This window comes from Protomyctophum parallelum (assembly GCF_964188405.1).
Source record: "Protomyctophum parallelum genome assembly, chromosome: 17".
Lineage (NCBI taxonomy): Eukaryota > Metazoa > Chordata > Actinopteri > Myctophiformes > Myctophidae > Protomyctophum > Protomyctophum parallelum.
Genome location: NC_139719.1, coordinates 35,338,170 through 35,363,609, shown reverse-complemented (window position 1 = coordinate 35,363,609; position 25,440 = coordinate 35,338,170). Strand labels below are relative to the sequence as shown.

Genomic DNA, 25,440 nt, shown 5'->3' with positions numbered 1-25,440 from the left:
TATGAAGCCCAGCGTCCCTATTCTGGCCATGCCATAACATGAAAGGCGAAAAACAAATAGGCAGTGCGCTTGACGAAAAAGAGCAGATCTAGCGACCGATTGTATACGCTTGTGGATCGGCTATACTTTCTCACAACACAGTAAAAGCCTCAGCAGTGATTTATCCATGTGGGACTCTTGAGAGTGTAGAAAGGGTTCATTTGGTTCCGTTACACTCTCAGAGTTCATTTAACTCTGGTAGATTTTTTACAGTGAATAAACACACATATGGGGTTTAAGTGGTTAAAAGAGGAGGGACGAAATTGATCGATTGAGTGGAAGATACCCAGGCGGCGAGGGAACAGAGAGAGAGAGAGAGAGAGAGACAGAGAGACAGAGAGACAGAGGCGTGGAATAGGAAATCCTGACAACAGAGTTGCAGCCAGGGGGCTGAGAGGGGATGAGAGGAGGGAAGGCAGTAAAAGAGAGAGACGGAGAGAAAGATCAGAGGTGTCTTCCTGAGCAAGGGGCACATAACTCAACCCCTGACCCTTCCTCCCTCACACACACACACACACACACACACACACACACACACACACACACACACACACACACACACACACACGCACGCAGGCCACGCAGCCACGCACAACACACCACAGTCCTCCCTGTCAGCAGTGTTCAGCACACTGGTGTAAAGTAAACTATTGGTCTGGCAGGGGGGTGTTCAGGCCCGCCCCCCCTTAACCCAGAATCGCCGGGATTGGCAGCTGACAGGATAAGCTGGAATGTTTGATCGGTAGGGGTCGATCTCACCTTTGACCCTCCACACGTCTGTCAAGCACGACACTTGTTAGATTAACCTGATCCTGTGTACCTTGAGAGTGGCATGTTTGGTTATGAATAGGACTGACTGACAGTTGAGGGGGGGTGGGGGGGGGGGCCTTAGGTGGGACATTGAGGCGTTCTTGACCACGGGCTCACTGTGGAAACACGTTTGGGACGACGCTGTCATACGGGGAGAAGTCGGCTACCGCAAGACAAATCAACAAACTCATTGTTTCCTGTGGAACTACAAGGCACAATGAGGGCCTCTCAGTGAATCACTTTGCTCATTTCTATTTCTGACATGCGTGCTCGCTTCCCGGGAAATGAAATCTTCTGCAGAGAACAATATTAGCCTATGTCATGCCTTTTTCTTTAATTGTGAGTGTTGCCGTGCCAAAGGCCCCGCGAGGAAGGAAGGACTTTTGGAAATCTTCACTGAAATGGTTTCTCCTCATTTGGAACTAAATATTATCACTATATTATCTCTCGGCTGGTATATAGCCTCCGCTGACCTCGCTTGCACAACATGAAACAAAACTCTGGTGCATGCAAATGCAATGTCGTGTCAATGTCGATCGATTAAAATGTAAAGTCCTCCGGTGAGGAGTGGAAAGATTAGCGCCACTGATGGCTTGCTTGGCCTGTTTGTTTGGTCGACACAAAAAAAAAACGTCCTGTGGACTTGTTTCCGTTGTGGTCCTATAATTATAATGTAATACCAGAATGTGTGTGGAGCAGTTTCAGTAGAAACTGAGATTGAGATTGACTTACTATAGAATGTGATATGTGAATAGAGTAGGTGCGGTGTGATTCAGTGGGTGTCAGTGAAGAAGGTAAACACGCCCGTGTAACATAGGCCTACTGTACAGCAGACTGACAGCATTATGTTTCACTTTGGACAGCTGAGCCCATATCAGGATTCCGCCATATTCTGAGTCAATATTTATGTGACTGAGCAACAGGACCTTTCACTTCCACATGTAGTTAGACCGGTGATCCTCAACCTGCGCCTGGGCCCGGGGGCAACTAGTGGGCCACGAGGGTATTGCAAGTGGGCCCCCAAATAATTGACAAAACACATTTTAACCCTAACCTCGCCTCACCAGGCTTTCCTTATCTCGGAGGAAAGCCTGGTCTCTGTTCCAAAAGTGCCGTATGATCCGGTCGGGAGCGGATGATATCGTTACGTCATGTTGTAGTATTGTTTTGTAGTCATCAGGATGATATCGTTACGTCATGTTGTAGTATTGTTTTGTAGTCATCAGGATGATATCGTTACGTCATGTTGTAGTATTGTTTTGTAGTCATCAGGCAGGAATAATCAAACGGAACTTCCTTTACCCTCAAACCGGGAGAATAACAATAAAAGCTCTCGTAGCCTGTAGCTTTTATTGAGAAAAATCGGCATTGAAAACAATAGTACAACATGACGTAGCGATATCATCCACTCCTGACCGGTTCATGAACCCGAAATGCAATGGTGCCCAGGCTATTTTAACCCATTAATGCTTGAGGTCGATTCTACAAATGCCTTTAAATCAGTTCTTCTCACTTTCAAGATTAGGGGAGAATTCATCGTGGCACGGGCACGGTCACATCTGCAGTACTCTGGATCCAGAGATGCGTCCGGGGCAGGGATTGTTGTGAGGACAGGGAGGAAGTAGAGGGGAGCCGATGCAGTCCAGCAAGCAGAAACTCGACTGAAGCTCAAGGCCATTCTTGGAACAGTGGCCCAAGGTCGCCCAAGGTCGCTGTCGGGAGCCTGACAGCGACCCGATACGACTCTTCCAGCGGGAAGGAGAGGCAGAGGTTGATGCAGGAGGAAGAGCGGTAGCAGGGCGCCTGGATGAAGTGGGAGCAGGCGATGGAGCGGCAATGGAACCGCCCGAGGATCAAGTTCTTGATTCAGGTGGTCTATGATGTCCTTCCAAGCCCATCTAACCTGTGCATATGGGGCAAAATAGAAACACCTGCATGCCCCCTGTGTTCCAAAATAGGGACACTGGAACACATCCTGAGCAGCTGCTCCAAGGCACTGGGTGAGGGCCGGTATCGATGGAGGCATGACCAGGTCGTCAAATCCATCGCTGAAGCAATCAGCAAGGGGATCAATGGCAGCCGATACACCCAAGCCGCAGCTAAGGCCAATCTCTTTGTCAAGGAAGGACAAAGGCCAGAAAGAACATCAAAGAACTGCTCTGCTGGTTTGCTCTCCACGGCCCGAGACTTGGTGATGACAGTTGACCTTGAAAGGCAGCTGAAAGTTCCACCACACATCACCCAGACCAGACTGAGACCTGACATCGTCTTGGTCTCAGAGGCCACAAAACGACTCTTCTTGCTGGAGCTGACGGTTCCCTGCAGGAGAGAATGGAGGAGGCGCAAGAAAGAAAGAGGGAGAAGTAGGATTGTCGGAGGAACGGGTGGAGGACCAGGTGTATGCCAGTAGAGGTGGGCAGTCGTGGATTCGCCAGCCACTCTCTGAGCAAAGCCTGGGCATAACGGGTGCCAACCGAAGAAGAGCCATACACAACAACGTGGAGCCTCCAGATGGCTGTGGTTGAAGAGGGGAGAGCAGTGGGCGCAGTAGCATGCCACTTGGACACAGTCTGGGCCTGATCAGCCTTGGTCGGGTCGCCTGGAGGTCTGTTGAAAGACCCCGAAACACCCCATGATACCAGGAATCAACACTGACGTGTCCAAGTCTGTGCATCAGTAGATGTATTGTTAACTGAACAATATTCAAAAATAGCAGATGCGCGAAGTGATGCGCTGTAGTCTTGTTTATCTGCTATTTTTGAATAGCCAATGGCAAAACCTAAAATGACACAGATGCTTTCCTGGGGGTTTTTGGGGTCGTAATAATATAGTTCGTTTTATTTATTGTTGTAGTGCCTGTTTGATGTTGTAATGTTTCTGTCTGTCTCAGACCATAAGGACCACAGTGGGAAATGATTGATTGTGTTTATATCCTCGAGAAGCATGTAACATGTCATGTGTTTTTATTTTAATCCGTTCAGGACGGCAACCCCTTTTGGTGTTTTAAGCATTATGTTGTTATACTTTAGCTATTGAGAAATAGCAGATCTACAAGCTCATAGTGCGGCACCGAGTGCCACGCTACGAGCTTGTAGATCTGCTATTTTTTAAAGTTCATGAAAATGTGGCGCAAATCGTTGAATATATATTCTTTCAGAGCGAACGTTTTTAACTCAAATCTTCGCTTTCTGGGGGAGTCCCTGGAACAACATATTTTCAGATGGGGGTCGGCGGCTAAATACAGATGATTCTGGGGGTCCTTGACATGACATAGTTTGAGCACCATGCACTGACATAGAAACAAAATTGTCATGATTTAGATTAAAAATCATGAAAATTTTCTGGATTCTACAAGTGTGTAGAATTTGTAGAATCCGTTCTTAGGTCTAAATGGGTTAACCAGGACGCCTTAATAAATCAAATAAAATCCTCTGATCCAGGACAATAGCACAATTGATTGATCGTTAAACTAAACAGGCTCTCAAAAAGCACGCTTGGCGTGTGAAGTGGTCCGATTGGGCCTGGGCCGCGGACATTCTTTGTGTATTGTATCAAATGGTTGGCAAATCAAAGCATACAGAGATCTCTGATATGAAAGGATGAGCTTTGAACTGTGATGAAAGATGAGGGCCAGCCCTACTGTGCTGCACTGTGTTGGGGACAACAGAAAGGACCTGGATATTATTTGTGACCCACTCAGCTGTTTTGCCAGCCCACTGGGTTTCTGGCACACACAGACAGAGAGGATGGAGAGAGAGAGAGAGAGAGAGAGAGAGAGAGAGAGACTCGATGGACTCTATTGTTGTCCCTTTGCTGGAATGATCATGTTGCTGATGCTGGGCTTTGCTTAGTGTACTGTATGTGTGTGTGTGCATGCGTGTGTGTGTGTGTGTGTGTGTGTGTGTGTGTGTGTGTGTGTGTGTGTGTGTGTGTGTGTGTGTGTGTGTGTGTGTGTGTGTGTGTGAGCGTGGGGGGGGGGGGGGGGCTGTGTCTCGTCTGTATGGCACATTATTGATTGTACGTGTCTGTTGACGCTGCCTATTTAATACGTCTACATGCATGCAGCTGGCTTTCTTATATCCAAATACAGCATTTCTGTGTGTGTGTGTGTGTGTGTGTGTGTGTGTGTGTGTGTGTGTGTGTGTGTGTGTGTGTGTGTGTGTGTGTGTGTGTGTGTGTGTGTGTGTGTCCAGTGCGCGTGTGCGTGTGTGTTCAAGCTCAAACAGTGATACGGGCGCATGTGTCTGTTAATAGCTATTGTTGCTTGATGGTGGTCTCTCTCCTATAAATTGCGATTATCACCCTGGGTTCAGCCTGGAGCACTCTGGGTAATTCCCTGCAGTTGACCTTTGAACCCCGAGGTGTGGCACTGCACCCGCTAGGGCAGGAAGGCCTGCAGGGGGATCTAGGAGTGCGTGCATGTGTGTGTGCGTGTGTGTGTGTGTGTGTGTGTGTGTGTGTGTGTGTGTGTGTGTGTGCGTGCGTGCGTGCGTGCGTGCGTGCGTGCGTGCGTGCGTGCGTGCGTGCGTGCGTGCGTGCGTGCGTGCGTGCGTGCGTGCTACCCACCAGGCTCAATTGGCTGATCATACAGGGTAAACACGTGAGTATCAGGTTTACACGCACGCACGCACGCAGGCACGCACACACACACACACACACACACACACACACACACACACACTGAGAGGGCTGTTCCCAGAGGAGAGTTAAAACAACTCCAGTGAATGTAACTACCTGTGTGTGTGTGTGTGTGTGTGTGTGTGTGTGTGTGTGTGTGTGTGTGTGTGTGTGTGTGTGTGTGTGTGTGTGTGTGTGTGTGTGTGTGTGTGTGTGTGTGTGTGTGTGTGTGTGTGTGTGTGTCTATACATTTGCGCATACTGATGTGCATGTGATGTGTATGTGATCATGTCTCATGTTACTTACGTGTGGGATGCTATCATGTACATGCATGCTCACATGCCGACTGTACAACCCATGCCTGTAGCCTTTATGTGTGAACATACAATACATATGAAGATGCATGTACATCTGTACACACTGTAATGTTCATGTATTGTGTGTGTGTGTGTGTGTGTGTGTGTGTGTGTGTGTGTGTGTGTGTGTGTGTGTGTGTGTGTGTGTGTGTGTGTGTGTGTGTGTGTGTGTGTGTGTGCACGCACGTTTGCGTGTGTGTGAGACTTTGCGTTTTATGTGTTTTCATGTGTATTTGTCTGCATGTATTGTGCGTGTACTATGCATGTGCATTTGCCCAGGGTCATGTACATTAGCATTGGCATTGTGTGTGTGTGTGTGTGTGTGTGTGTGTGTGTGTGTGTGTGTGTGTGTGTGTGTGTGTGTGTGTGTGTGTGTGTGTGTGTGTGTGTGTGCATACTGGTCCCTCCTAACCAGGTTATTTAATGAGAATCTTTATGTGGGACAGCTGAATGTCAGCAGATCCATTATCCTTTATCTGAGCTCCCCAGAGCAGAGAGAGAGAGAGAGAGTGAGTGAAAAGAAGAGAAAGAGAGAGGGGCAACGACACGGAGACAAAGAGAGAGAGAGAGAGGGAGTGAAAAGGGAGGAGAAGAGAGGGAGTGGCAGAGAAAGAGCGGCGGGGAGAGAGAGAAAAGCAGAAAAGAGAGCAACGGGGGGGAGGGGTGGGGGGTTATGACGGAGGGGTGATAGACAGATGGGTAGACGGGTGAATGGCGGTGTCCTATGACGAGTGCACACCTGTTTAATGTCATCCTCTCTTCTTCATGAATTATTCACTATAGCTGCTATGTCACCTGCATGTGTCATAGTCACTATCTCCACGCGTCGCACGCACGCACACACACTCATATACTATGAATACAGTACATGTATACGTGTGTGAGGACTGTGTGTGCGACTGTGCGTGTGTGAGTCCGTGCATGTGTCCGTGTGTGCGTGCATGGGTGCGTTTGTGCATGCATGCGTGTGTGAAGTTTAGCCTAGCAGGGGCGGAGTGTGGTCTTGAAGGCTTCTGAGGGCTCTTAGTTTGTGGTATCGGGCAATGAGAGCTCTCTATGAGAGAGAGAGAGAGAGAAAGAGAGAAAGAGAGAAAGAGAGAGAGAGTGAGGGTAGATTCATATCACACTGTGACAGAATCAACTGAAGCTTGACTCTTACACTTTTTAGTTAGCACATCCTACTGGTCAAAACATACACGCATGCACACACACACACACACACACACGCAACACACACACACACACACACACACACACACACACACACACACACACGCGCGGACGGACACGGACACGCACACACAAACACGAGCACATACGCATGCACAGTCGAGTTGCACCCGACTGGGCGATGCATGTGTGGCAGCGATCTTGCAACACAGGAACTGTTCTAGCATGCGAGGAGGACATGTAGAAAGCAGCGTGATGCTCTGGCTATCTGAGCTCATTGCTGAGTCTCTCTGCGTGCGATGTGTACACTTCTCCTCATAGCCTCATTCAGCTGAACTGATTTCAAATATGCTGTTGGCCATAGAGTCAGGCCCATTACAGTATGCTATATTCAATCAAGTAACATTCCTCTATTGAATTAGCTATTTCTTTCCCTGACCTTGTGAGGGCATCCTGTGACCCACGTGTGCCCCCTGACACACACAGTGAAACACTGCTTTCACTGACTGCTTCTGGGAAAACCACTGTGCCTGCTGATTGGATTGCAAAATCTCTACTGTTAGGCCAGTTAATGAGGCTTCTCCCAGAGATCAGCTCTTTTTCATCAAATCAAGCTCAAATTGTACGTGCTATTTTTGATCGTTTAGCGCAGAGGGCCAATAACTATACCCAGCGAAGGCTGAAAAGCACTGTAATGTTCCTGATCCGAGTGTGTCAGCAGTTTTCCAGTGAAAATGTGTAAGCATGACTAAGGAGAGCCCCAAAACATATGACATCTCTCTTCACCTTTACTTGGAGAACCACGTCAATGGGACACCATGGAACCCCAAGCTATAGAGGCCTTAAGCGAACACTCAGGATGTAGCCGTGTACCTGTTTTTGAAACGGTTCCGTCCACTCCATTTGAGCAGGCGAGCTTATAATCATAGTCCAATAACGCTGTGGCCTCCCTGTCCAATCTGTAGCTATCTATAGTAAGTTACTATGTGTGACTGTGTGTGCAGCCGCATAAATCACAATGCGGTGTTCAGTGGTGAAGCCACACTATGCAGACTGTCTGCATGTGGACATGTATATGTCTCCTATGGCCAGATGGAACAAGATGCCATCTTTATACTGTAAATACTTGCACATAATAAGTACAAACGCACATACCGGTACTTCATAATACCAATGTTGGTGCAGCTATAAGAGATTCATTGAAATGTGTTTTTTTTTAACATGCATATCTGAAAGCAAATTAACTCTTAATATGGAGATAAATATAAATAAATAAAAGTGGCTGTTCCTTCATTTATACTTATCTCTCTGGCTGCACTCCAGTCCTCTGTCGTTCTCTGTACTTTAAAAAGGATTTGTCGTCATATAGTGAGTCTAACACCTATTACCAGCATGGCTGAAATAGTAGCTGCATTAGCGGATCTCATGTTGTGGACCGGGATGCTGTGAAAGGAAAGAGGGAGGGAGCGAGTGATGAATGATCCAGTGAAAGAGAGAGAGAGAGAGAGAGAGAGAGAGAGAGAGAGAGAGAGAGAGAGAGAGACGGGAAGATGGAAAGTGAAGCGGCGCTAGGCCAACTGGGTTAGAGGTCGAGGTTCTGATTCCTGCTCGGTTGCATAGAGACCTGAAGAGATAAACTCATGGATATGAGATGGTACACACACACACACACACACACACTTACGCACTTTCTCTCTCACACCACACACTGACCTCAGAGAGACAAATTGCCCATTAGCACTTGTCGTTGCTCAAGTGTTTTCCGTCTGCCCACGCTGTCTAGCCGGACATCTCAGGAGCCTGTTCGATAAGTGAAACTTCCCTCATCACGTGATCAGTACAAGCAGTCCTCTGTAACCTTTTTATATGGACATCTTTGATCATAAACTGAATTGATGTTGTCCTGCTTTGATGCAATCCCTCAGTGTTTTAAGCATAATGTCTTCAGTACAAGCCCCAGTGTTATCCATACCCCATGGTAGCTTATCATAGTGTAGTACAGCATGGAATTTTCCCATTGTTGTTAGCAAAACCTAGCCATTGCGCTAACCATTGGGGCATATCTCCAGCCATTGTGAATTAGGCTACTATGAACAGAGGAGCAGGGGGGTTTGAGGACCACAGCAGATGATGTAAGGCCATCCAGCTGGCCATGCAGACACAACCAGGGGGCCCTGAAACTGGCAGCATGCCAACCATGCCTACCTAGAGAGAGAGAGAGAGAGAGAGAGAGAGAGAGAGAGAGAGAGAGAGAGAGAGAGAGAGAGAGAAGAGAGAGAGAGAGAGAGAGAGAGAGAGAGAGAGAGAGAGAGAGAGAGAGAGAGAGAGAGAGAAATTAAGGGAAACAATGGGAACTGCAGACAAAATGTTCGACTACCTTTTTTCACTAAAAACTAAATAAAACCTATAAAGCTATGAACTAAGTGAAATATATTGACAATTTTGTTAACAAATTAAAACTAGAACAAAAGGTTATGGAGGGACTATAGTGGAGAAGAGATCCAGTAGAACTACAAAAGACAAACTTGTAGATTGATGTGTAAAATCAACCATTATGACCCATTAGTTTTTTAGTTGGCTAAATCAACTGTCGATTTTTTTATTTTATATAAAACTAGACTGGCAGTAAAACATGATTAAAATATGACTAAAACGAAATTTCATTTTATTCAGAAGACTATATGATTAAAACTACATCGCAGTGTGCTGGAGAGCTGAAACTGCGGTGGGATGAGGAGAAAGGACAGAGAATTGAGATGTTCCTTTGAAGTATAATGAAGAGTATAACGCTCACAGGGTAGTGTAGAGAGAGAGAGAGAGAGAGAGAGAGATGGAAGGACGTCTTTGTTGGCTCCTGATGAGCTGCCAGGCCTCCCAGCGGTCCCTTGCACTTTTATTCTCACCTCCCCACATTAGCACGCATTAGAGTCGCATCATCATCATCATCATCATCATCTGTGAACTGAATTGCATCCCCCTCATGTGCACATTATCCTCCACCCAGCACCCAGATCTATGGAAGCATGCAAACACTGATGCTGAACACTGATGTGATAGAAGTATAGACTCACACACACACACACACGCTCACACACACACACACACGCGCACACATGCACACACACTCATGCACACACGCACGCACGCACGCACACACACTCACTTTTCTAGATCGTCAACGAGGCTTAGCCTTTTGCTTCCCGGCGAGGATTGGTGACACTTATGTGAAGACAAGGGATGCTCCAGAGAGATATAGAAAAAGGCAGAGTGAGAGAATGAGAAGGAGAGGAGAGGAGAGGAGAGGAGAGGAGAGGAGAGGAGAGGAGAGGAGAGGAGAGGAGAGGAGAGGAGAGGAGAGGAGAGGAGAGGAGAGGAGAGGAGAGGAGAGGAGAGGAGAGGAGAGGGAGAACAAGGCTCTTCATCATGCTGTCAGCCAGATGCAGCTAGAGCCTTAGTGGGGGAATAAAGAGTGTTTTTAAAAGGTGCTGTGAGGTGCAGCGAGGATGAGTCGGATAAATGACTTCTCTTTTTCATTCAAAGAGCCCAGCAAAGCCCACGGGGTCATCATGGGTGGGGCTCCGTCTGTGTGTGTGTGTGTGTGTGTGTGTGTGTGTGTGTGTGTGTGTGTGTGTGTGTGTGTGTGTGTGTGTGTGTGTGTGTGTGTGTGTGTGTGTGTGTGTGTGTGTGTGTGTGTGTGTGTGTGTGTGTGTGTGTGTGTGTGTGTGTGTGTGTGTGTGTGTGTGTGTGTGTGTGTGTGTGTGTGTGTGTAAAGAGTGAAAGAGGAAAAAGTGTGTGAGGGGACATTGTGTGTGTGACTGTGTGTGCGTGTTTCGGTTGCTTGCTACTGCATGGAGAACGCAATGCAAAAAAAAGAAAAGCAGCCTTTTTTTCCCCCTCTCCTTTGGGCCACTGCCGACTGACGTTTTGTTGCCGTTGACACCATAACATATTATGTTTTTGTTTCTTCTGTGCTGCCCCGTCCCTTTCACCAGCGAGTGGGAAAAGTAATGTAGTTCAGAGGGGGCATGTAAGGTGGAACAATAGGCCCGAAATATTGAATAAAGAGTGAAAGGGAGCAGGGGTACAAATGACAATGGGCCAGGGCCAGTGGTGAGAGGAGAGAGAGAGAGGGGAGGGAGCCCTAGATTGATGATAGATCTCTGCTGGTTAAATATTATCAGGCCTCTTTCTTCATGTATCAAAACCTCCCCTTGGCATCACACAGAGAATGGAGGGAGTCTGGGCCGGCTAATGATCTTCCCTTCTGGGCCATTCACTTTTTTTTGTAATGCACTATTTACCCACTATTGAGAGACACTCCTCTCACCGCCGCGCCTTCGCAACACAGATGGTTGGGGTAGCCATAGTGACTGCTGTGCTTTCTTTACGCCAGGACCCCCACTTCCAACACACAGAGACCGCCTTTCTATAGGCTTGGGATTTTTTTTTTAAGTTTTTCCAGAAGTTGATGTGCTGAAAATAATGTCGTCCTGAATAATGTTGCCAGTCAAAATGGCATTAATGAAAGAGGAAGAAGAGAATATCCTGCATGGGAACTTATTTGTTTGATTTGCTGTGAAATGGAATGGATGTACTGCTCTCATAAGCTCTCATTCCTCTTCTTATGATTGCTTTATTGAGTTGCTCGTCTTCTTGTGACTAAATGAATGACAGTTTTATTTGCCAGCGTCATTCCATTTATACGGAGTCTGCCGAGTGACTGAGAGCCATGTCATCGACATAGTAAATATACAGTATGTAAGTGTATAAAGTGTGACTTTTATATGTGACACGCAGTACAGTAGCTTATCACACACAAAGCATACACTGTAACAGGCCTCGTGAGTGTGTGTGTGTGTGTGTGTGTGTGTGTGTGTGTGTGTGTGTGTGTGTGTGTGTGTGTGTGTGTGTGTGTGTGTGTGTGTGTGTGTGTGTGTGTGTGTGTGTGTGTGTGTGTGTGTGTGTGTGTGTGTGTGTGTGTGTGTGTGTGTGTGTGTGTGCGTGCGTGCGTGTTGCATGTGCGTGTGCGTGCATGCGTGTTGGGGCTATTTTAAGGGCCCCTCCTCAGTCAGATGTCTTTGTGCACTGTTGGGACGTGAATGCCTAGGTATAACGGAAATCCCAAGCTTGATATACATTTGTTTCTTTTCTCTGGGTTTTGTCCATTTTTACCACAAAGGGCGATGCAGTCCCCCCACCCCCACACCCGACGCCTGGGGGTCCGTGGGGACCTTTCAATGTCCTTTTTATAGTGAGGCTGCAAAAAGAGGGGAGGGGGAGTGGGGTGGGGGGGGGGAAGAAGAAGAAGCCAAAAAAAACCCCAACATAGCTCAATGAAAATCTGTCCCTTGATAGCACACTTTTCAGTGTCGGGGCTGTATCTCCCACTCTCCAGTTGAAGTTGACCCACGTGCACCTCTGGGAGTTGTGGGCTAAAAGGGCCCCCTCTCATCCAATTAACTCCTCTCTTTCAGGGCGAAGGGGAGAGAGAGGGGTGTGTGTGTGTGTGTGTGTGTGTGTGTGTGTGTGGGGGGGGGGGGTGTGTGGGGGGGGGGGGTGTGTGGTGACAATGGTGGGGTGAAGACATTCTCTTCCCAACGTCCCACCCCGCTACACTTACACACAGGGAGAAGATTGTGGGTCGCTATCGGAGAGAGAGATGGTGTGTTGCCTGGCGATCTACATTCCCCGCGCACCAACAACCTTTTGAAATGCTGATGGCACCCCAGCCTCACCATCACTCCCACTTTTGCTCTTCCATTTAATGTGGTGGAGTAGTCATCCATTCCATTAGCCCTCCTCCTCCTCCTCCTCCTCCTCCACCAGGTTAGAATGGGGAGCCCCCAACCCCACCGCCATCTCCACCCAACCCCAGATAGAAAGCAGTGGGACAGCCAGCGACAGCATTTGTCATGGTGCCGTCCACAGCAAGCTGTTGCTCTCTGGCGCGGCCGGGGAGGCCCTTTGTTCTCTCAAACCTGCTGGCTAAGCAGGGGGATTTCATATGTTGCATCAGCGTTCCCACTGGCTCGGCACATTTCCCCCACCTCATATTAGTGGTCGGGTCGAAGGTGGGGGGGATGGGGGGGGGCAGCATACACAAACACAAACACACGGGGTGCAGTAGAACATAGCAACATGGGATGAGATGATGCGGTCTGGGAGGCCGATGCTGGTAGGGTGTGCCTGCAAGGAGGGTAGTTAGTTTCCTCTGTCGCATACACACACATACGTGTATACACCAGGCCCCCAGAGCGGCTGACCAACGTTGAAGCCATGCTGCCCTACTGGCCAAAGCTGGAACTGCAGCACGTTCATGGAGGTGGACGGACGTTCAGTGACGTCATGACGCAAAAGTTGACCTCAACCGCATAGCCAACAGTGGTGCTTCAAACGCCACTGAGCAACTTGCATTGAAATGAATAGCCATGGGGGCGGGGTTGTCCGGTCACTAGATTATGTATAACTCTAGGGTGTACACACACACATGTGCAGGTGAAATGTGCTGAGAACGGTCGACTGGTCATCCCACCCACATCGCCATTATCCAGCCTCTGGACGCGATCCATGTTGGCTCACACTTGGTCTTTGTCTTCGGGGCAACAATAATGTGCCCTGCCTGGCGCCTGTGTTTGGGGGGGGGCTCAAGTGGAGGTCACTTCCCAAGGCGTCATAATGCTTTGGGCTGGGTACAAGACTGCGTAAAATCCACTTAAAACGAACCAGCATATCCCCCCCCGTTTGGGCCACTATACTAGCATCACACTTTTCAATGGGAAATGGGAAGTAGGCCCTTGATAACACTTCAAACTTGAATCTTGAATGAGAGAGAGAGGTGAGACGAAGAGAAGGATTGGGGGGTGGGGTGTGTGTGTGTGTGTGTGTGTGTGTGTGTGTGTGTGTGTGTGTGTGTGTGTGTGTGTGTGTGTGGGAGGGGGGGGGGGGGGTTAGTGAGCACGAAAGAATGCTGCTTTATAAAGCTCGACACATCAGACAGTAGTGCCATAAGATCTCTGTTAGAGCCAGATGAAACAGCGGGCACCAGCCCAAGACACAGGACAAATCAAAGCCCGGAAGACTGTTTTGATGAACAGATGTCTGGCATTCCCCCCCCCCCCTTCCTCCCCTCTCCCTGGCTCGTCATTTCCACACTCTCTCTCCCTCTCTTTCTTTCTTTGTCTCTCACCCTCTCCCACTCCCTCTCTCACAGTGGTGAGTCAGTGAAGGTTCAGTCTCACATGGCCAGACCATCGGAGATCTCCGCCTATATACTGATACGTCTGGTGACATCTAAATCCAATGCAGTGGCTGAGACTGTCCGGGACCAAAATAACTGCATTGGAGAACCAATTCAATGTCTTTAGGGTGGTCCTTCACATGGAGACGGTGACAGTATTGGCTTCCATAGCAGTATGCATATAACGGTATAGCAGGTTTGCTAGTGGCCATTCTCGCCCACTACACTACATTGAATTTAGCTACCAACAGACGTATCTCTGAGAGATCCACTTGTAATTTATGTCGACAAAGTCCCGCTGGGCCTCTGCCTACCTCTCTTCCTTCCTCCCTTCCTCTCTGCCCCTGTGCTTTCCTGCATCATGATGTAATCATCCTTCTCCTTGGCTAGCATGCAACCCCCCTCCTCTTAGCTTGAGCTCTTTCCATTTAGCTCCTTCACATGATGTTTGTTTGTTAGTTCATGTTTTAGCTCTTCCAGGGCCGGCCTTCCCCATTCACCCTCTCTTCATTTATCATCCTGGGATCTTTCCTCTCTTGCTGGATAAAAATCGTCTCTGTGTCCATTTGTGTGCACTAGCTCCTCTCTGTCCCTGACAGCTAATGGGAGGCCATTCTAGTCCTGGCTGAGCTATATTGAAATCTCCTTCCTCCGGGGCAACATCCATAGCCTTTTTCTCTTGATTCGCTGAATGATGGACTCGGGGGTAAAGGAACATAAACCTAATGATCATTGGCTGAGATGGGCTGTCTGCTGGAGGTCGTTGAGCGTCGGCGATTACAAGACATCCAATAGGCCATGCCCTGCACTCTCTCTCTCTCTCTTTCTCTCTCTCTCTCTCTCTCTCTCTCTCTCTCTCTCTCTCTCCTGTCTTCTTCTCTCTGTCTCGCTTTACCCCCTCCCTTCGTTCTTTATCTATCCCTCTATTTCTCTCCATCTCTCACCCTTCCTTTCCAACCTCCTCTTCTTCTCACATTTCCTTCTCTTTTCTCTCCATCTCTCTCATGTATTCTGTCTCTTGGCCTCTCTCTACCTCTGCCCACCTTCTTCCTTTGTCTCTCCCTCTCTCCGCCGGCCCCCTGCCCCGCCCCACCTCCTTCCTTACTGAGGTATTTCCAGAATGCCGCCGGTTGTGATGGATTTACGAGCAGCCCATACTTTGGTAAACACCGATGGCGGCCGTCTTTGTCCTCTTCGCTGCCAGTGATATAGCGAAGCCCTCCCCTCCGACCCCCTCCCATAAAGAATGGGGAAAACCAGGTTACGGCCACCATAGAGCCAGGCCAAACAATAAAAGGCTTTATGGGCAGATATGGGCCTGTACCATAAACGCCGGAATCTGCTGTCGGAGGGGACATTAAAGGGGTAATGACACAGGGGGAGCGTTCACAAAGATCTCCCACACGTGCACGCACGCACGCTCACACACACAACCTCTAAGAGGCCATGCACGCAGACACACATTGGAGAGAGTGAGCCTCTAATGCAGGGATCTATAGAACAGATTAACTGTGGCTCAGGATGCTCAGTGTATATGTGTCTGTCTGTGTCAGAAAGGGACAGAATGTCAGTGTGTGTGTGTGTGTGTGTGTGTGTGTGTGTGCGTGTGCGTGTGCGTGTGCGTGTGCGTGTGCGTGTGCGTGTGCGTGTGCGTGTGCGTGCGTGTGTGATATATAGATCCAGATTAGAGACGTGAAAGCAGTGCGGTGGTGTCCATCGATAGCCTGTTCCCCGAGAGCAAGGTCCTTCTTTACACATCAGCACACTGTCAGACAGAGAGAGCACAGCTGCTAGGCTTGACTGTACGAGCAGCACAAACCCAGCTGTGTAAACACACACACACACACACACACACACACACACACACACACACAAATGGATGACGGCGGGGGAACAGAGTGATAAGCTGTGTCACACATACACACATGTGCGCACACACACATGCACACACATACACACACACAAAACACTCATGAAGAAGAGGAAGTTGGCAGCAGAGTCAGTCCATGACAGCAATGTGTGTGTCTGTGTGCGCATGTGTGTGGGGGGATTAGGATGCTGAGCTACACAGTTGTGGGCTAATGCTGTCATCGACATGCTTTCCTCTCTCTCCCACTTGACACAGCTTGACAGAGACACACAATCACTCTGCCTCTCTGTCTCTCTCTCCCTCTCAAATTATAACACATTTCATCTTCTTAAAGCGGTCCTCTCTCTATCTCTCTCTGTCTCTCTCTCTCTGCCCCCGCTGTCCCGCCTTATTAGGATGCCGGATAAGATTTAGGAAAGATGGAGGCTCGTCTCAATTTATTGTATCAGCCGGGCATTAGCCATCTGCATGAGAACGGGGAACGGGGGTACGATTGGGTGCTGTGAGCGAGGTCAAGAGAGACATGCTTTTTGCGCAGTGTGTGTTATAGTTTATATATAGTTATAGTTTATAGTTTAGTTCCCAAACTTTTTCATGCCAAATATCCCTACAGAGATGCATGCATTAGGATATACCCACATTTGTTATGATTTTGTCCCACAGACTTCCAAGAAAAGATTGTTGTTTCTATGTAGAATCGATACACATGCTGAACACGTTCTCATTGAACTAACTTCCGGTACGTGAAATCACTAAATGAATTGTTCATTTTGCCAAGGAGCCTCATGGGACCTTCTCTATAGGCCTCTTTGGCAGGCCCTCAAGCCCAGTTTGGGAACATTGCACTAACCATTGTGGTGGACAGGAATTCCAAAATTAGTTCCCGGACTGCCCTGACTCAAAGATGTCTGGTCTTATCTGGTCAGGAGATATATTCACTCACGTGAAGTGTTGTCCAAGTGATAAGGCCGGTCTGGCCTTTGTTTGCTTTAGCCTTTACCCAGTTTAGTCACTGATACCTGGTCAGAGTTTGACTAACGTCTCTGTGACTTTCACAGAATATTATTCGGTTTAGTTCAAAAAGGCTCGATTGAAGAACACTCCAATAAAGAACACATTACACAGGAAGTGACCCTAGCTAGGGAGACGTGAAAAAAAGCGTTGAGGGACAGCTGATTGCAGATGACAGATGTTGATGGATCCTTTCCAGAATTCTTTTTTTTCCCTTTCTTTTTTTAAGAAGTAAATATCTACAAGCTCACAACATGTTCCATCACGACGCATTGTGAGCATGTAGATCAGCTATTTTCGCTATCCGCTGTATGACAAAGTATAGTGCATACAGTAAGTGGTTAAAAAAAAAAAAAAAACAGACCTCTTCCACTGCTTCATCTTGACTGAGCTCTCAATCGCCAGTGGAGTTGAGCTTGGGGTTGTGCGTTAGCCGAGGAAGGCCCTTTTCAACCTCTTTTATCACACGCAATAAGCCAAATGACATAATGACCTATTGTTTGTTCTAACCTGTCAGCTCATCTCCTTGGGGGGAGGAAGGGCGAAGGATTTTTTTTTAACTGCTTCCTAACGCCCCCGATTGGGGCAGAGGAGAAGAAGAGAGGAGGCAGTAAAAATAGTTTGACACCCTCAAGGTCCAGCCTGCAATCTCCTCTCCACCCACTCTCATAAACCTCTTTGAATTCTCTCCTAAAACTCTCTCTCTCTCTCTCTCTCTCTCTCTCTCTCTCTCTCGACTTTTTCTTCATCACCCCACCCCCCTTCTCCACCAGTCTAACCCCTTGAGACACTATGTTCATGTCTACCCATCATCATTCATAGTGTATCACTCTATAATTTGCTCTTCACATATCCTGCAAGCCCTGTGAGGGCATTAATGTCTGAATTCTGCCTTCCCATTGGTTTTCCTGGGTTCTTCGCATCATGCTTTTGGAGCTCTGAGCCATAGTGACACATCTTTCTCTCTGGGTATCTACCTCAGTACGTTTCTGTGTTGCTCAGGAGTGTGGAGCTTATTGAGGCTGCAACTAGCTGTCTGGCTCTCTCTCTCTCTCTCTCTCTCTCTCTCACACACACACACACACACACACACACACACACACACACACACACACACACAAACACACACACACAAACACACACACACACACACACACACACACACACACACACACACACACACACACACACACACACACACACACACACACACACACACACACACACACACACACACACACACACACACACACTGTTTCTCTATTGTGTCGTCACAGAGTTTGACATGTGCCAGAAGCCACTGGCCACTTTCACTTAACCTCTAACTGGCTATGCCTGGCTCCAATTTACTCGATTTAAGTGTGTGTGTATGTCGACATATGTGTGTGTGTGTGTTTGTGAGAGTATGACAAGCTTCTCTCCCACACCTCCGCATGTCAAAATAAGTCCGCCGTTGCAAACTTGGCTCATTCAACTGGCGGGCACAGATATGACTGGGCATCGCCTGGCACCATGCCACTGCTACCTCAGCAACACCCTCTGCCTTCCTCTCTCTTTCACACACACACACACACACACACGCACGCACGCACGCACGCACGCACGCACGCACACACACACACACACACACACACACACACACACACACACACACACACACACACCACCCTGTTTCCTTTCCTCTCTCGCTCTTTTTTGCTTAAAAGTATTTAGTGTCCTGAATTCATTGTAAGTAAGTAGGCTAGGTAAATGAATGAATGAATGAATGAATGAATAAAATAATAACAATAATAAATAAATAAATAAGATTAATTCTGGGGGGGTTCTCTTTAGCTATTTTCACCCTCCCCCTTTGTTGTAATAAACAGTGATCAATACTCCGCTATCTCTACTCAGACTCTGATTATGCAATCACAGGCTATAACTGAGAGAATTAACTCCCTCCCCCTCGGAGACGAAAACAGAGCACCCGGAAAATTAGCATTTTCTGACAGCCATTACTCAGTGTGGCTAATCCTGTCAAGGAATGTGTGGCTATGCTATCAGTGCAGTCTGGGGGTGGGGGCAAGCCCTCCACTCTGGGCTCTCCTTATCAGGCAGAGCAAACACACAGGGGTCTGCATTCAATAATGTGTCACAGTCAAAGGAGAGGCAGGAGAGGACAGCGTATAGGCCATTAGGCCGGGCCCCCTCAGCCCCATGCTGGGCTTCATTACAGATATCCCACCTCCTCCTGACACCTTGATGCTCCGACCCAGCCGTGACCTGTGGCTCAGGTGTAGTGTTGTAGGGCGGCCCTGCAGGTCACTGAGGTCACTGTAAGTGTAATGTACCACTTGTGAGTAAGTGGTACATTACATTAGACGTCGGGTGTGGTCCGCCGGCGAGACACCGTTAAAGGCAGCAGTGTCACTGACTTTTTACAACATAAATCTATATTAACCTACAAATACATATAATGACGTTGTGTGTATTGCTATAATTATTGTCGTATTGTTTTCTTTCTGAATCACCTGTCACGCGAATGTAATATTCAGGCCAGGTATGTAAATTACAGTATGATAGCTTTGGCACTGACTGGTGCATGACACACAGCTGTGTGCCTGCCTGCCAAACGAGTTGCAACAATGTTGCATGGAATGTCACAGAGGATCGGCTGAGGGAGTAATTGCCTGCATTAATAAGTTGATGCAATGCCATTCAGGGAAGCAGTGAAACTGACTGATGCAGGGGGGGGGGGGGGGGTGTTATGTCTCACTTAGTAGGCCTAGCATTACTTGTTGACTTTGCAACTTTCCTTAGCCTACTCTCTGTGGCATATGGCATGCGGCATGCAGTGAGCTTTGCAGCCAGAACTTTTTGAAAAGCGTGATTGTGTTTTATAGGGCTGTACAAGGTGGGAAACCTTGAACGGGGGTACGATGAGAGAGGCAGAACAGCAAGTCAGAGTCACCGTGTGGGTCATTTGGAGGTGAGGCTGCCTACTTCCATGGGTTCAGGAAAAGTTCAGCCGCATAGCATTAGGCAAATTAGCGAGACAGTGGTCTGGGGGAGAAAAACTAGGGAGGGTAGGCGACGATGAGAGCAGGGAGAACAAGGTCACATTAGTTGGAAGGAGGAGCCCCAAATAAAAGAGTGAGAGGTTGAATTTTCAAGATCGAGCGTCGTCAGTCTGCTTGAAGCACTCATTTATGCTCATGAACTCGGCGCAAAGATATGAAAGACTCATTACTCCGCCGCTTGTATAATTTAATTGTGTCCTTCAATACGTTTTGCTATTTAAAGTCCCCCGTACCTCGCCATGAGGGAATGCGACGGGCTCTCCTCTAGTCTGTCTCTCTGTTTTTTGGTGACGTCTTTGAAGGGTTAAAACGCGGGCGGAGCCACGCATGAAAGAGAGCGGCCCGGCGGGGCGGAGCCAAAGCTTCCCAGCTGCTGTGCCTTGTCACATTCTGCACAACACACACACAGCCGCACGATTTAATGTGTGGGAAAGGATCTGTGCACAGCCCAAAAATATAAACAAGACGCGCTGAATGTTTCATGCGAACAACCCCAGGATCTATTTATTATCAAAGGGGGGAAAGGACAGGCCAGCGGGCTCAGCCGTCGCGCACGGACGGTGCCGTGTTGTGGGGAACAAGAAGCGGATCCGTGGACAGACACAGCGAGCCGGGGCTTATCTAGTCCACCCGAGGCGAGCGCAAACGGGACAATCGGTCATATCCCAAAGGACACCCTGCAACTCCACGGAAACCTCTTATGTGGTCTCGGCGCCGTCGCCTCGTCCACACACACACATACATACACACATTTTTACTGTTGCAGTGTTGGTGCTGCCGTGGTGGACCTGGAGATTAACGATCTTTTTTATTGGATTTAATTTTCAGTATTTATTTTTTTATTTTAGTGGATGCATGCGATGCGAGCTCAGATGGTGCCGTCTATTTTAGCGAGGCCGAATTTATTGGGCTGATATTTGGTGCTGAAGTTATTACCGGTCGTTTTCGATCTAACCATTCTTCACGCTCCAAGCGACAGTCTACTATTAGGACATCATGTTGACCATTTTCTTGAATTATGTTTTCAAATTGATCGCGGCTGATTAGGACATTTCAGACACTCAGTTCTGTGTGTGTGTGTGCACCACGGCCAGTTTTTCCCCCATGCAACGCAACGGAAAAAGAAGAACGCAGACCTTCGAATGAGTCATTTTTGTGTGGATTTATTACTTTTCTCCCCTATTTAATGCAGTTTCCCCCGTCATTCCCCCGCCGTCCTACCTCTAGCACCGGTGGCGAACTAAACCCCACTGGGCTGGCGGTGCTCGTATTTTCTGTGCGCCGCAAAGATTATTATTCCCCCTATTTGATAATAATCCCCCCGCCGTCACAGCGCGCCCCGTATGATGTATGAGAGTGTGGACGTTGTGGGACTGAATCCCAGCCCGAGCCCGTTTCTGATGATGGATTACTACAACCAAAGCAGAGGATGCTTGATCCCGGAGAAAGGCGGACTGGTGCCCGGAGCGCCGCATCCCTACAGCACGTCCATCAGGAACCAGCACTGGAACGGCTCCAATCACTGTAGGTGGCATTTTCACTGCCTCGTTAAGTTCACTTCACACACAAAAACACCACTCTCCCTTGTCTTGTCCCTCCTCACAGCCGTGTTTCTGCGCTTTTTTCTTTTTCTTTTTTTGGGAGGGGGGTTAATTGTCCACGCGATTTGGGGGAAAGTTTTTCATCAAATTATTTGGTGACTTACTACTGACTGTCTACAATCGCGCTGCGGACCGTTACACAGGCCTGCCGCCTACTACGTTATTAGAATCGTTGTTCATTGTAGAAAGACTTGCCGAAATGCCACCCAACAGCACTGTATATACAGTGTATTATCAACATCATGCAGCTTCATAGCTGCATTATAGTTGACCCACTTTTCGCCCCTCTCTCTCTCTCTCTCTCCCCCCTCTTACGATCAACATGTATGTTTTTAAACGAAACCGTAGCGCAAACTTTAGCTTTCTGTGATCTGATCTAGGCCACGTTAAATATGCACTTAATAAACAAGATTTTTTTTTGAAAGCCGTGCCAACGTTAATAAGATCAAACTTTCCTGCTGGCGTTATCCCTGGATTCCTGTGGTAATCTGGATAGCCTGCCCTAGATCCAACTGCTGCACACACGCTCACAGTCCAACATATTTATTTATCTGTCTAATTCTCTCTATATTAATGTAAAATGTCGGTTTATTGGCACTCACTCACTAGTGATTCTAGACATTCTTTAATATTGATTTATGACTTGCATGGCTCAGTTAAAACATGGACTGTCAGATTTTACAATTGTGTGTCCAGAGCTTGGAAGTCAGATATAGGCGATTAAATATATTTTTTCTTATTACATTACTGTCTGTCAAATAGGTGTGAATGGGTAAAAATAGAATATCAATAACCATTTAATTGGGATGCATACTCTTGATAAAATATGAACAGCGCTTTCTTCGACAAAACCCAGCCATCTGTTTTGTCTAGTAGTAGTTGTTTGTCTTGGGTTAAGTAACCAAAGCCAGCCAAGAGAAATATCCTGACTGTTTTTGTTCACTGAATTGACACTATATCTGCTGCCCTGAGAGATAGTTTTATTGCAACAACAAAGTATCATTGAGGGCCCTTTATTTACCATTCTTCACCTCAAAGGGGCGAGTCAGCACAAAGCATGCCAGGTCTTTATAGTCGAGATGGCTCTGTTGTCTTTCACAGCTCAGGGAGAGCAAAAGCCAGGAATCTCCACAGGCTTTTAAGGGCTAATTTCCTCCCCATCTCAGGACCATAGAAAACACACGACAAAGGGGAAACACAAGCAGGAATTGCTAATGTTTAGCAGCATCAACAAACAAATGCGCGCGCAACTTTTTTTCTTCTATTTATTTGCACAGTAGCTTCTGATCTAATATATTTTTGGAGGCACTGACTGTTTCTCTCAAGACCAGAAAAATGCCTTTGGTGCAAAGCTGCATATAAATCACAGACAGGGACATGTCACACATGCTGTCGGCGTTCTTTTTCTTTCTTTTTCCCCACCCAAAAGGTCATGTCGCTATAGCCCAAGTCAGGCCCTTTTCAACGCAGACGTTTGGGCAAAGCAAGAGAACCATTTATTGTACCAGCCAGCCAGACAGCTCCAGAGGCAGCATTGATTCAAACCATGTGAGCTAATCTAAGGGAGGCTTGGAGGGCGGGGGACCCGGGGACCAGGAAGAGACCTCTGAACCCTAGCGCGGCTCCACATTGTTTTGCTCATCGTTGGAGTTGGAACGAGGTGTGTGGTGGGGGTGGGGGGGGGGGGGGGGGGGGGGGGGGGGTAGGGGGGTAGCGTAGCTCGTCCCTGCCTTTCTGCCTGAATGTGATAAAAAATTTAGTGCACGATGGGGGAGATGGGAAGAGACGGGGGGTAGAGGGGCAACATCCCTTAGTGTTGTCACGTGGCGTGGCAGGCTTATTGGATCACGGGGGCAGAAAACAAAACAGAACAAGATTCTTCTGCTCTTCCACCCCCTCTCCTCCTCCTCGTAGTGCAGAAATCCAAACTAGCCTGGCCAGAGAGAGAGAGAATGAGAGACAGTCCAACGAGATGTGCCGGGTTTGACCCATTTCTGGTCTCCTTTTTTCCCCTTGTCTGTAAACTGAACTTCAGGCAGTAGTGCCATGTATCATGGTATATGTTATGCACCACGTGGGTTTGGCAGCAGAATGTAGGTAGGAGTTAAAACCTTTTTTTCTTTTCTTTTTTACCTCAGCCCTTTTCCCTTTTGGTCCTTCATGGGTTGTCCTTTTATTTTGTTTCTTTCTGTGCTCTCTCTTTCAACCACTCCATGCTGAATCTAACTACTCATTACAGTGCTCCCCAGAAGAGCTCTCTGGCTCCCTGAGTGCACTCCCTGACACCGTCACTGGAGTTAAACTGGCTCAAAATCTACCTCCCGGAGCCATAAGTGGCCAGGCAGAAAGCCAGATCATATGGACACTGTTTATTCCCAGTGGCATTGGCTCTTTCAAAGAAGCTCCACTTTCCAGCTGTCACAACTATTTCTTTCCAAGCTCTGTCAGTGGGATTCTGTCCATGAGCCGTGTCAACAGGCCACTTGTAATCTAACTGTTCTGGGCTGCATAACATTGACAGATAATAATAGTATATTGATATTCTTTGGTTGAATGTGATGATTGTGAGTGATAACAGATTTCTTTTTAAAATGATGCTCCAAGCTCTTTTTTTATAAATGACATATAGCCAAGTCTATAAGCTCACAACGTGTTGCATCGCAGTACCTTAAAAGCTTGTAGATTTTTTATTTTAAGTATTTTGAAAATGTTTGACAATTTGAAAAAAATATGGGACACCTGGTTGAAAGTGGTTTACAGTGCTCGAAAAAGCAACTTGGCAGTGGAAAATGAGGTGCTGTGCCTGTGGAAAAAGTGAACCCTTCTCTCCAACATGTAACTTGATCCTGTTGTCTGGGTATTTGCAAAACAACCAGAATTCATTGTTTTAAGTGGTTTCTGAAATGCCGTCTACTGATTGAAATTTTAAATGGAGCCTTTTTTGTGATTTGGACATTGCTGTAGACCGTAGTCGACGTGTTTAGTGTTTTTATACGTGACATTTTGCGGGCTCATTTGGGGCTTGTTCCATGTAACCTCAGTTCAGCCTAATCATAAGCAGCATCAACAAGCCACTGATAATCTGACTTGTTGTGGTGCAGAGGAACAATGCTGAGTCTTCACGCTGAAGGGCCCCGGCCTTCCCGATTAAATGCACTTGATCCGCCCCCCTCGCCGGTCGGAATCCTTACAGCAATTACGGGCTCATGCATGAAGGAATGTGCGTGGCCTTGTTCACATGACTGTCACACACACTGTGGAGGGAAAGGGAGGGGAGGGAGCAATGACTGTTGCTGGTGGAGGGGGAATGGACTGGAGAGAGAAAGAGAAAGGGGGATTGCATGGTAGGATCCAATGCTCACCGGCCCATGGGGTTTTTCATGTCTTTGCTTGTTTTCCCAGGCCATCCTCAGTACAAAAGGGGGTCCGTCAGGACATTTCCAGTGAGTGCAGATGAAGGCACAGGAAAGGCAAAACGTTAGATTATTTTTGTTTCTCATGACGAGGCTGCCAAGTAGAACTGTTGGCTCCGATGGCTGTGTGTCTGAGGGGCTAGTGACTGGCAGTCTAATCTGACTCATGTGGTATTTAAGTGCGGAAGTCCTTTCCAGAGGAGAAGGGAAGGGGTGCAGGGGGCTAGAAGAGGCTAGAGAAAAAACAGATGGTA

The 25,440-nt window shown here is 47.7% G+C and overlaps 1 protein-coding gene across 5 annotated transcripts in view; it reads left to right on the top strand.

The window, feature by feature from the left end:
- raraa (retinoic acid receptor, alpha a) overlaps positions 1–25,440 on the top strand; it is a 207,309-nt gene that overhangs the window by 127,124 nt on the left and 54,745 nt on the right. For 2 of the 5 annotated variants that reach the window (XM_083787934.1, XM_083787933.1), the window contains exon 1: positions 20,579–21,696. The exons of the other annotated variants lie outside the window; for them this stretch is intronic. In XM_083787934.1, coding sequence (XP_083644060.1) covers positions 21,516–21,696 — 181 coding nt within the window. In that variant the 5' untranslated portion in view covers positions 20,579–21,515. Of the gene's footprint in view, positions 1–20,578; positions 21,697–25,440 lie in introns of those variants that run through there. 5 annotated transcript variants of the gene reach the window in all.